The sequence below is a fragment of the Theropithecus gelada genome, chromosome 7b (assembly GCF_003255815.1).
Source record: "Theropithecus gelada isolate Dixy chromosome 7b, Tgel_1.0, whole genome shotgun sequence".
In the NCBI taxonomy this organism is placed as follows: Eukaryota; Metazoa; Chordata; class Mammalia; order Primates; family Cercopithecidae; genus Theropithecus; species Theropithecus gelada.
In genome coordinates this window covers 72,334,883-72,347,061 of record NC_037675.1, presented here as the reverse complement: position 1 = coordinate 72,347,061, position 12,179 = coordinate 72,334,883, and the positions used below count along the sequence as shown (strand labels likewise).

At 36.3% G+C, this 12,179-nt stretch overlaps 1 protein-coding gene across 2 annotated transcripts in view; it reads right to left on the bottom strand.

Moving 5' to 3' along the window:
- The window catches only part of PCNX1 (pecanex 1), a 205,880-nt gene that overhangs the window by 149,799 nt on the left and 43,902 nt on the right, over nucleotides 1-12,179 (bottom strand). For both annotated transcript variants that reach the window (XM_025391999.1, XM_025392000.1), the window contains exon 3: nucleotides 5,315-5,420. In XM_025391999.1, coding sequence (XP_025247784.1) covers nucleotides 5,315-5,420 — 106 coding nt within the window. The remainder of the gene's footprint in view (nucleotides 1-5,314; nucleotides 5,421-12,179) is intronic.

Here is a 12,179-nt window from a genome sequence, read left to right as displayed (position 1 = left end):
ATTTAGACTTCTTAGGGTATAAAAGGAAGGTTTGGCAGACAAACATTAACATATGCTACCAAGTGCAACATTAAGTCTTACCATCAAATTGTTAGTGTATCATTATGTACCTTCTTTAGTTGGAGACAAAAAGTAAGTACTTCTTCATAGACAGAACATTAAAAAATAAATCAATAAAAGTCTAAGGCATCCATGAAAAAGGAATTTTTAGCACAAACTGTAAGGAGAAAATTAAAACCTGATTGTTGAGCTTTTAGTGCTTATATTCAAGATAGTTTAACACTTTCCTAAAATTTCACAGCCATTATTTATTATACTACCATGAAAATAATATAAATAAGTACTACAAATTCCACATTAAGGAAATCAAAGATAACAGTTACTAAATCAGCAAGTCTCAGCAACTCTTCCTATAACTTGTTTCCATGGATTCTAAGAAGAAAACAGTCAAGCAAAGTTAGCATTGTAAAATAAAATTAAGAACATTCATATAATACTTTATACTTTACTAAGTCTTCCTCTTCATTGGTTTGATTTAGTTAGGTGTATACGACAAAAAATACACTCAAAATATAGGTTAATGTTGACTTTGAAGGGGCATGAGGGCCTTTCTTGATCTGGATGGCAACTGAATGGGTGCACACAGATGTAAAAATTTACTTAGCTGTACACTGAAGGTATGTACTATGCTGTATAAGTTACATGCCAGTGAAAAAGTAAATAAAAATAAGCATACATATATAGGTTGAAACTACAAATAAACTCTTGAGTTAGTCAATAAAAAATAAGCTTTGTAATAATTTTGAACTATTTTATTAAGCTTGGTTCTTCTAGTTTTTCCTAATTTCTGCTTTCAATTAGCCATAAAAGACATTGCAATTTGCCAGCAAGAAAAAACCAAAAAAGCATTTTATCACAAAAGAAAGTTTCATTCTTACACCTGCTACATAAGTTACAGAATTAACATATGCTATTTTTCTACTAGAATTAAACATAACTTCCTAAACAGAAATTTAAACACAAACAAGAAAACAAAAACACCATTTTATGGATACCCATCTAGGAATTTAAACTTAAAAAAAAAAAAATTTAATATGGATATGGTAGTCATTTGCTCAGAAGCTCACAAAGTATTCCCTTTCTCCTTCTTTAACAATCTCCCTATTTTGTTCCAAAATTAGTCATACACCTTCTGATATATGAGAAGTGGGCCCAGTCCCCGGTCTAGAGGTAGGTATATGAACTAGTTCTGGTGAATGAACGTGTGGGAGAATGTGCTGGAGGGCTTCAGGAAAACGTCTTTGTGTGTCTGAGAAGAAAGTGATCAAGGAAAATCTCTGTCCCACACCACTGCTTGCTTCCTAACTTTTCAAACAGGGTCTTGATTGAAGCTTCTGTGCTCATCCTGCAACCCTGAGGAAAAAGCCTAGAGAACTGCAGAGATGCCAATCCAGAGGCCTAACATTAGGCTGCTAAATAAATGTCACACAATCACCTCCAGATTTAGGTGAAAAACAACTATTTCTTTAAGTCACTATTAGTTGAGTATTCTACTACTTGCTGACAAAAACATTCTTAACAGGTATAATAGAGTAGTTACATTTTATTCTTCATACTTTTCTGCATTATACTTCCCCTCAAAATATCTAAGAATCATGACTATTTACATGTGAAACAACAGGGCGTCCAGAATATAAACTATAGTACATCCAAATGCAATGCATTCCCCAAAGTGTCACTGTAGAAAAACACTTAATGATATTAATGTTCATGATACAATCAATTATGACATTATGTATTATTTTAATTTTCCTGTTTACCCTCACTTGTTAAATTTCCTAAAAATGAAAATTTAAAAATTAAGAAAAAATAGTATATTTCTACACCTGGGGGTGAAGTTTTTTATTTAAGTGCTTTGCATAAACTAAAATATTCCACTGTTTCTTCTCTATGACAAGTGCCATAGGAAGGATTATGGATACCAGGGAAGAAAGGTTACTTCTAACTAGAGAGCATATCAGGCAAGGCCACCTCCACCAAGAAGCTATGCCTGTCTCTCCAGCTGGAAACAATTACTTTATCCCATGAAATCATTAGCTCTTCTTCTGTACCATTCCTACAGCAATTTTTACTTCAGTTTTTGTTTGTTTGTTTGTTTTTTGAGACAGAGTCTCGCTCTGTTGCCCAGGCTGGAGTGCAGTGGTGCCATCTCAGCTCACTGCAACCTCCACCTCCCAAGTTCAAGCTATTCTCCTGCCTCGGCCTCCTGGGTAGCTGGGACTACGGGTGCATGCCACCACGCCCAGCTAATTTTTTGTATTTTTAGTAGACACAGGGTTTCACCATATTAGCCAGGCTGGTCTTGATCTCCTGACCTCGTGATCCACCTGCCTCGGCCTCCCAAAGTGCTGAGATTACAGGCATAAGTCACCACGCCTGGCCCCTTGGTAAATATATCACATCTTTATCTTTGGTTACTTATATCACATCTACTATAAGATCACAATCTCTTTCAGTATAAGACCCACTCCCCAACCCACACTAAGTAGAATGCCTTGAATACTATTGGGCACTAAAATATTTGAAGGTAGAAAAGTGACAAAAGGAAAGAGAAAGAGGTAAGGAGAGAATGAAGGTGGAGAAAAGAAAGAATGGAAATGGAGGGTAGAAGATGAAAGGGAAAAAGGCAGAGGTGAAGGAAAGAATGGTAACAATGACTGCAATGTAGCTACTATGGTCAGCGGGTTCACGGTTTAGTACACAAGAAATTCACATAAAATACGATAATGCGTAGCAGTATCTTACACATTCTATAATAAAACACATACAAGAAACAACAGTATGTCTATAACGGTAACATCTCCAGCAATCTGCACACTGACTCTACCTCCTCACTTCAGCTTCTCTAAAGGGTAAGAATAATTATGGCACCATTTATTTTGTCATAAATATTATAAAACAAAAACACTAAAATCCAAGTAGCACAATAACGTCCAATATTTGCCCATTTTTATTAAAAAGTTATTATTTTAAGTAAAAGGTATGCTGTGTGTTTAACAACATGCACACATGCTTTAATCACAGTCAATAAGGGACTCCCTCCCTAAAACAAACAGGCAAGTTCCAACAGACAGGATGCCAAGGTCACAGGATCCAAAAGTGCCTGGCCATTGCTGGCCCTTCCATCTGTCCTATTACAAAAAGGAAAAAAGGTCTCCAAAAGATGATTGGAGAAGTCTAGGCTTACTTTCTGGGGGTCTGATACTACCTACATTTGTCAATAAGAAGAAAGCCCAGGGTTAATTAAGAATACAAAACATGCAGCCATATTCAAGAATTGAGTTATTTCATTCTATAAAAAGAAACTGAGAGAAACACAAGGCCAACAACAACAACAAAAAAAAAACAGGATCAAGGATAGTAACCCTTGTCTTCAAAAAGGCATTGTAAAATTTGTAACAAAAAGTATCAATCTAAGGCTGAGCATGGTGGCTCACATCTGTAATCCCAGCACTTTGGGAGGCTGAGGTGGGCAGATCACCTGAGGTCAGGAGTTCGAGGCAGTCTGGGCAACATGGTGAACCCTGTCTCTACTAAAAATGCAAAAAAATTAGCCAGGTGTGGTGGCAGACACCTGTAATCCCAGCTACTTGGGAGGCTGAGGCACGAGAACGGCTTGAACCTGGGAAACGGAGGTTGCAGTGAGTCAAGATTGTGCCACTGCACTCCAGCCTGGATGACAGAGCAAGATTCTATCTCAGAAAAAAAAAAGTATCAATCTAATTAATATGTCATAGCTCTTTTCACAGTCTTTAAACAAACAAACAACAACAACAACAACAACAACAAAAAAAAACTCTGACATCTCCCATTCTATGAGTTTGTTATGGAAGGAAGACAAATTTAAGAACCTACATGTTCTGTACTATAATCGATCACAACCAAAACTGTTACCTTCAACAGTTTAGTCATTCACTTTAAATCATGAACATGCTAATCAAATAGAGTCAAATCTTCTATCAAAATATATTAGAAAACAAGACCCTGTTCAAGATTTTGATTCATATAGTGTTTTTCATAACATTGTTCTTAGGGCTACCAATGCAGAGAGGTAGAAGACTACAGGACAAAATTGGCAGAATTATGTCTGCTATTTACTCATTTGTTAAATGAGAAGCTAGGTCTGATCTACCTCTAATGTTTTATTACCTAGACACATAAAGATAATTAGCAATCATTAATTTAAAGTCAACTGTACACAAGGCAGTATATAAGACAGGAGGAAAAAAAGAGGAAAATCTACTCTGTAGAGCCTTATAAAGTGCCATATAAATAAGTACTCCATCTGCAAGAGAAAGGGTCAACACCATAAGGTGTTTGAAAATCTTGAGAAATGTAGGATAGTTACAAGAAGTTAGTTACACCAGAAAATAAGGATGACTAAGTCTCTCTCTAGGACAGAAAGGCAGGAGAAAAGAGAAGAATGGTTTCAATCCACAAGCTGTGTCGTATGATAACAGGAAGACTGGAGTGAGAAGGGAGGTCTAGTCCAGACCCTGATATAAATCAGCTATTTCTTTTTCTATGTAATGAAAGGACTGACATAACAACCACTAAAATCTATAGTTATGTAAAGGTCTACTATGAGAAGACCGTGAACATTTCCAACACAGTTCATAGAATTTTACTCTACCCAATGAAATCATCTGCTGAGAAGAACAGTAGGAGTAACTGGGACTTTGATTAGTATCCAGGTATTTAGGATGAGTAAGAGAACTAGAGCAGCAAAGGTCCAGCCAAGTTTTGAAGTAATACTTTAAGAGTTACCATTTTAAGTTAAAAGTTACATAGTAGAAAGACATTAAAACTGGTAAAAGCAAATTTGTATTTTACTTTTAGGCTTACCATTCAACATCTTGAACACTGAGAGATTTTCAGCATTTACTTTTATTTTTATTTTTTGGCCACATTTAAACCGGGGGTAACCACAGACATCTACACCTCTCCAATACAGATGATGTGAAGGTAAATAAAACAGTGCAAGGTGGAACCTAAATTTCCTAAAGGTATTCACAATCGTTATAATCAAAACTATACACCCAAAGATGAGTCTGTAGTAATGCTCAAAAATATGTAATTAATCAATGTGAAAAGTAAGTTAAAAAGAATATTACTAAAGATGTTATTAATAAACAATTAAAAATATTAATCAGAAAAATATGACAAAACATCAGCCGACTTAAAGACATGAGAATAACGGAGACCACCATCAGGAGGAGGGAAAAAGGCAAAATAAAACAGCACAGGTTCCTACCTGGTTGCTTGGATCTAGACCGGCATAAGAATTTCTGGAACTGCAACCAACTGGGGGTGTGGCCTCTCGGATAAACTCAGACATTTCAATCCCTCCACCAGGATCACTGTGGAGAAAAAAATGAGAAAAAGAGTAACTGTCGTTATTTTGACTCCAATGCTTTTCCTTTGTTAATTTTTTAAGTTATACTTTTTTCTACAAAACTAAGAGATCTGATTTTTAAATCAACCACATAGCAAAAAAGGTAAACAATGATCATTCTTCATTTACAAGTCTGATAATTGGAACTATTTTATCACCACATCGCTACTTGAAAATATGTAAAACTCTCTTATTCCAAACGGTCTACATCCAATCCAACATTAGAAACTGGCATTAATTACAATTACAGCATACTAAATATGTTATGATATGTGCTATCAAACCACTCTCGCAAAGAAATGATTGCCATTTGCTTCCCAAGAGCAAAGAGAAATTGTTCAATTGTAAACACAGGATGTAATCAGATATTACATTAACGACTCCCCGCGAGATCAGTCCGAATGAGCTGCGTGATACAGTGATGAACACACAAGAGAAAAGTCGCCCTGGTCAAGCTATTTGTATTTGTATTCTTCAAGTAAACAGAATTTAACTAGAATACTAACTTGTTTTACAGAACTGGAAACCTAAGATTTTAGATCTATACGTGTTTAGAAGACCAAGGTTAAAAAAGGAAAGTGATGCTACGTAGTAACGACATAGAAAGACAAGAGAGAGAAAAGTACTAGGTTCAAAGCCCTGGAGAAGCCCAAACACAGTACTTACAGATAACAGTAACCCAGATTTACAGGGAAAAACCACACACCAAATTTCACAAAACTTAGAAAATGCTACATAAGGTTCCTTAGGAAGACAACTCTTAGCATAAGTCATAATCCTACTTTTTGCCCAGAGATTTTTTACTCATTCTACCTGGTATAAACAGAGTAAGTAGTCAATAATTTTTTTTTTTTTTTTTGCTATTATCTGGATAAAAGTTACAATGTATGTGTTGGATATTACAGAGGATGTATCTTGCTATCTGGCATCCAATTCAACTTTCTGATTATTTAAAAAAAAAAAAAAAAAAGCAACACCAAATTCTTCAGGTAAACCACCTCATCCCAAACTCTTACAAGTTTTTGGGTAATGTTGACCCCACCCTCAGGTTTAGGATTGGGCTCTACTGTCCAAAGTCATCAGCATATCCCATTCTTCTGGTCATTGAGATTAGCTCTAGAATAAGCACAGGACCCAACCCAGGCTAGTATGAATCAGGCCAGGAGTGTCTTATTGGTGAGAGGATATTTCTCTATATCTGCTACTCTTAATGTTGAGACTTAAGGCCTGGAGGTGCTGCAGCCATCTTACAAACATTAAGTGGGAGTCTGTTCTAAGAAGCCAACTAATAGAAAAGAACAGAACCTGGCTAGAAGAAGAGAAGCAGGGACATGAAGTGACAGTTTGAAACACTGCATCTGAAGACATCCCTCACATGCAGACTTCTCAGTAATGTGAGTAGCAAATTCCCTTAAGCTTTTTTGGGTAGAATATTTTGACAGCTGCAATCAAAAGATATAAGCAATGTATAATTTTCCATTTAAATATTTAACAGTATAGCAGTTTGAATTCTAGTGTTTTTATTATCTATGATCTCATAATTATAATGTCCCTGTTTGCTTAACAGGTTCCTAACTGTAAGCCATTGACTACAGCCAGCTAACTAAGGTTCAACAAAGAAAACTAGCTTTCTAACTTACTATTCAATTATAAAAATAAAATATATTGGAACTCAGGTAAACATATGGCCAATTCAGTATACAAATACTCATGTGTGAGAAATGTAGAACATGCTCACGTTTAAAAGCTGTCTGGTGTTAATTCATACAAACTATGTAGGCCAGAGGAGAAATTTTTCTAAATTGGAAAAACTTTAAGTGTGTATATAGAGGCACTATCACCACACTGAATTAGCAATGATTATTCAGCAATATTAGGGTTTCTCCACTAGAATGCATCCTCTAAGTGAGATCCAAAGAAATCAGAAGATGGAGAGCAAGGTACAGATTAAGAAATGAAATAACACAGAAAGGAGAGAGAGCCCTCATCTTGCCTAGTCTATACACACACACACACACACCTCAACTTTATTGAAATATGATTCACATATCATACAATTCACCCTTTTAAGCTGTATAATTCAGTGGTTTTTAGAATATTCATTAAATTATTAAACCACCGCCAAAGCCAATTTTAGAGCATTTTTATCATCTCAAAAACAAGCCCCTTTAACCATTACTACCCATCACTTTCCATCCTCCTTAGCCCTGACAACCATTAATCTAGATTCTGTCTCTACAGATTTCCCTGTTCTGGACATTCTATATAAATGGAATTATATGTGATGTTTTGTATCTGGCTTCTTTCACTTAGCATAATGTTTTCAAGGTTCATCCATATTGTAGCATGCATCAGTATTTCACTCCTTTTTATAGTCAAATAATATTCCACTCTATGGATAAACCACATTTGTTTATCCAGTCATCAACTGATGGATAATCCTGCCTAGTTTTATACATCACTTCTGATAGCAAGTCCAAATTACTACAATCTGAACATACAGTTATTATTAATAATAAATAAAAACATGCTGGGTATGTGGTTCATGCCTGTAATCCTAGCACTTTGGGAGGCCAAGATGGGCAGATCACTTGAGCCCAGGAGTTTGAGACCAGACTGGGCAACATGACAAAACCCCATCTCTACAAAAACATTACCCAGGCGTAGTGGCATGTGCCTGTACTCCCAGCAACTCAAGGGGCTGAGGTGAGCACACAGACTTAGCCTGGGAGGTAAAGGCTGCAGTTAGTTATGACTGCACCACTGCACTCCAGCCTGGGCAACAGAGCAAGACCCTGTCTCAAAATAATAATAATAATATAATAAAAACAAATATTTGCTAAGTACTTATTATATCCAGTCATAGGAGTTTGTGCTCTATTTGCATTTTCTGATGAAACCTGCCCTAATATTTATAAGTGCTATTATTCTCCTCTTACAGTTGAAAAAACTGAAAACCAAAGGCATAAAAACTTGCCTAAAGTCTCAGAGAAGGAATGAAACATAAACTGAGTCACTGGTAGATGGAGTTCAGGTGGAAGAGGAGGACAGCAATAATACCTCCTCAGCATTCTGCAAATAAGTTATCATATCTGCTCTTTCTTTATTTCCCACACACTTGAATACAGGTACTCATAACCAGCATGGCCTTAGATAAGACAAAAAACAGGTCTGTGAAACTCTAAAGCCCACATTCTTGCTTTTTTGTTTTGTTTTGTTTTTTTAAGAGACAGGATCTCGCCCTATCACCCAGGCCAGGGTGCACTGGTGCAATCATAGTTCACTGCAGTCTCGAACTCCTGGGCTCCAGTGATCCTCCCACCTCAGTCTCCCGTGTAGCTGGGGCTACATGCCCATGCCACCATACCCGACTGATTTTTTTTTTTTTTTGGTAGAGACAGAGTCTTACTATATTATCCAGGCTGGTCTCAAAATCCTGGCCTCAAGGGATCCTCCCACCTTGGCCTCCCAAAGTGCTACGATTACAGGTATGAGCCACTGCACTTGGCCCTCATTCTTTCTAAGAAGACATACTGCCTTACACCAAATAGGCATTTGTGTCTTTCCAGTTCAAATCTGAAAGTAAACACCATTATTTAGAGCAGGGATTTTTAAACTCAGTGCTATTGACATTTTGGGGGCACATAATTATTGACCGCATTGTAGGATGGCTAGCAGCATCTCTGGCCTTTACCCACTAGATGCCAGTAGCAGCCCCTCAGTGTGACAACCAAAAAAAGCTCCAGACATTGCTAAATGTGCCCTGGGGGACAAAATTACCCCCAGTTGAGAAATAATGATTTAGAACTAACGGTCAACAAACAACAATGCATGGGAAGAAAGGAGATATCAAAGGAATAAAAAAGATGAAGAGAAAAAATGAACAGGTGTTTTTATTTAAAAAAAAAAAAAACCCTCTAGTAAAATTTCTGCACTTCTTTCTTCTCTATAAATTCAGAAATAAAACTCTTAGCCAAGCTGTAGATGTTCTAAATATAGCTAAACATATAAAACAGCTGAGTAAGAGTTTTCTTTATTGGCAAGACTTGCAGGTTTGCAGCAATGGAGATTTCAGCACATACCTGGAAAGCATAGTAGTTTATTATTCGCACAGAAGCAAAGTGGTCTACTGCAGTAAGCAATACACCAAATTCAGGTAATATCTACCTTTATGCCTTAATTTCCCCATCTGTTAAGAAAAAAAACAAACCAGGTACAGGGAAAGGCAGAAAAGCAGAAGGGGTGCAATCCTAATTACAGAGATGTCTTCACAAACTAATTTGTTGATTATTAGGATCGTATTAATTGCTCGTGCTCAGGCTTTGATCAGAAACTTGGCAACACCATTATAGTACCAAGTTTGTAAATCTGGAGTAAAATGATGCTCATAAAAATAAGAATAGATAAAAAACAAAGTTCCTATATTCACAGGAACAAAGTTCCTAAACAGCATAATCTCTCTCAGAGAACAACCTAAAATCCAGATTCATACAGTTTAAATTGATCTGTAGTTTACAATATCATAAGCATTACTGCCATGAGAAACATAGAGAAACCATGATCTTTCTTCAAATGTTTGTATTCAAATCGTAAAATTCGATGTTACTTCCTGAAGCATTAGAAATGTAAAAAAAAATTACTGACTGATTCTTTCTCTAAAATAAAGATTTAACCATTTTTTACCTGCTGTACCACATAAAAGAGAGACCAATGAAAACCATAAAGCTCAAGTAGTTCTGCTATACTTACTCATTCATACAACAAATTGAGAGCCACAATGTACCACACACAGGGACAGGCTCTACATATACAAGTATTTATTTTCCTATTAATTTCTTTTCCTCAGAACAGAACATGAGATTCACAAGTGGGAGGGCGAGGAAAGGAGATGTCAAAAATAAAAACCTACAACAAAGATCTTACTTAATAGTGAAACTTAAAAACATTAAAGATTAGAAAAAAGACAAGGATGTACACCAATAATATTTCAACTTAACCATGTGCTAGAAACCACAGCCAGTGAAAAAAATTAAACAAGAAGTATAAGGACTAGAAAGGCAGAAATAATTGTGATCATATAGACAAGGGAACATCATTAATAAGGGGGTTTAATAAGATTGCTAGACACAAAATTAGCTGCAACATTTTAGGGGGGAAAACAAAATTATAAAAAATTTTATAGTAGCATAAATACTATAAAATAATAAATTTCCTTTTAATGGAGAAAATGAAAAACTACTACTGAAAGATACTTACAAAGACTAAATAAATGGAGAGATTCAATATTGTAAAGATACAAATTCTCAGCAGAGGGATCTACAAATTTAGTGTAACTCCAATAAAAATACCAAGTTCCTGCAGACTTTCTCTAGCAGACTCTAAAGTTTACATTAAAAATCCAAGAGCCTAGAATAGCAAAGTCTCTCCTAAAAAAGAATATGGTGGGAGGTTTGCCCCACTGGCTATCAAGAGTCATTTTTTAAAACTGATAAGGATGGTGTGGTAATGGCACAGGCAAGCAGATCAACAGAACAGAACAGAGAGCCCAGAAACAGGCCACCAGAAATGAAAATTTAGCTTATGCCACAGAGAGTGCTACAAATTACTCAGGAAAAGATAGTTCATTTAACAAATACTGGGTAAATCCGAGATTCATAAAGAAAAAAATAAGCCTTAAGAACCTACCTGATACTACAGACCTAAATAACTTTGGGTGGAATTGAAATGTGAAAACAAAAGAAACAGGAAACTTCAAAAAGAAAATACAGAATACCTTTCTGATCTCTGTGTAGAAAATAATTAAGACACAAAAATGCTAGGCGGGCACGTGAATCACGCCTGTAATCTCAGCACTTTGGGAGGCTGAGGTGGGTGGATCACCTGAGGTCAAGAGTTTGAGACCAGCCTGGCCAACATGGTAAGACTCCATCTCTACTAAAAATACAAAATTAGCCAGGCATAGTGGCGCATGCCTGTAATCCCAACTACTCAGGAGGCAAGGCAAGAGACTCACTTGAATCTCGGAGGCACAGGTTGCAGTGAGCTGAGATTGTGCCACTGCCCTTCAGCTTGGGCGACAAAAGCAAAACTCTGTCTCATTAAAAAAAAAAACACACAGACAAAAAACAAAAAACCTGATTACTAAAAAGTGGTAAATTTCATTGTTCTAAATTTAAGAATATATGATAATCATAAGAAACTTTAAGGAAAGCAAAATGACAAGTCAGAAGTGGGAGATGACTGTAATATATACATAACTAATAAAGGAATAGCATGAATATATAAAAAGAAATCCTATTAATCATTAAGAAAAAGACAACTCCAAAGAAAAATGAAAGAAAACATAAATGAGCACTGGAAAAAAGAAAAACCTAAATGGACCACATATAAAAAAATAAGATGCTTAACCTCATTAGTAATCAGAAAGGTTAACTGAAAGTCACAATGAGACACCTTTTACACTTCATGAATGGTAAATTTTTTCAAGACAGGGTCTTGCTCTGCCACCCAGGCTGGAGTGCAGTGGCGTGATCAAAGGTCACTGAACTCTTGAACTCCTGGGCTCAACTGATCCTCCTCCCTCAGCCTCCCAAGTATCTGGCACTACAGGTGCGCACTACCATACCCAGCTAAATTTTTGGTTTTTTATTTTTCGTAAAGACAAGGTCTCGCTATGTTGCCCAAACTGATCTGGAACTCCTGATTCCAAGCTGTCCTCCCATCT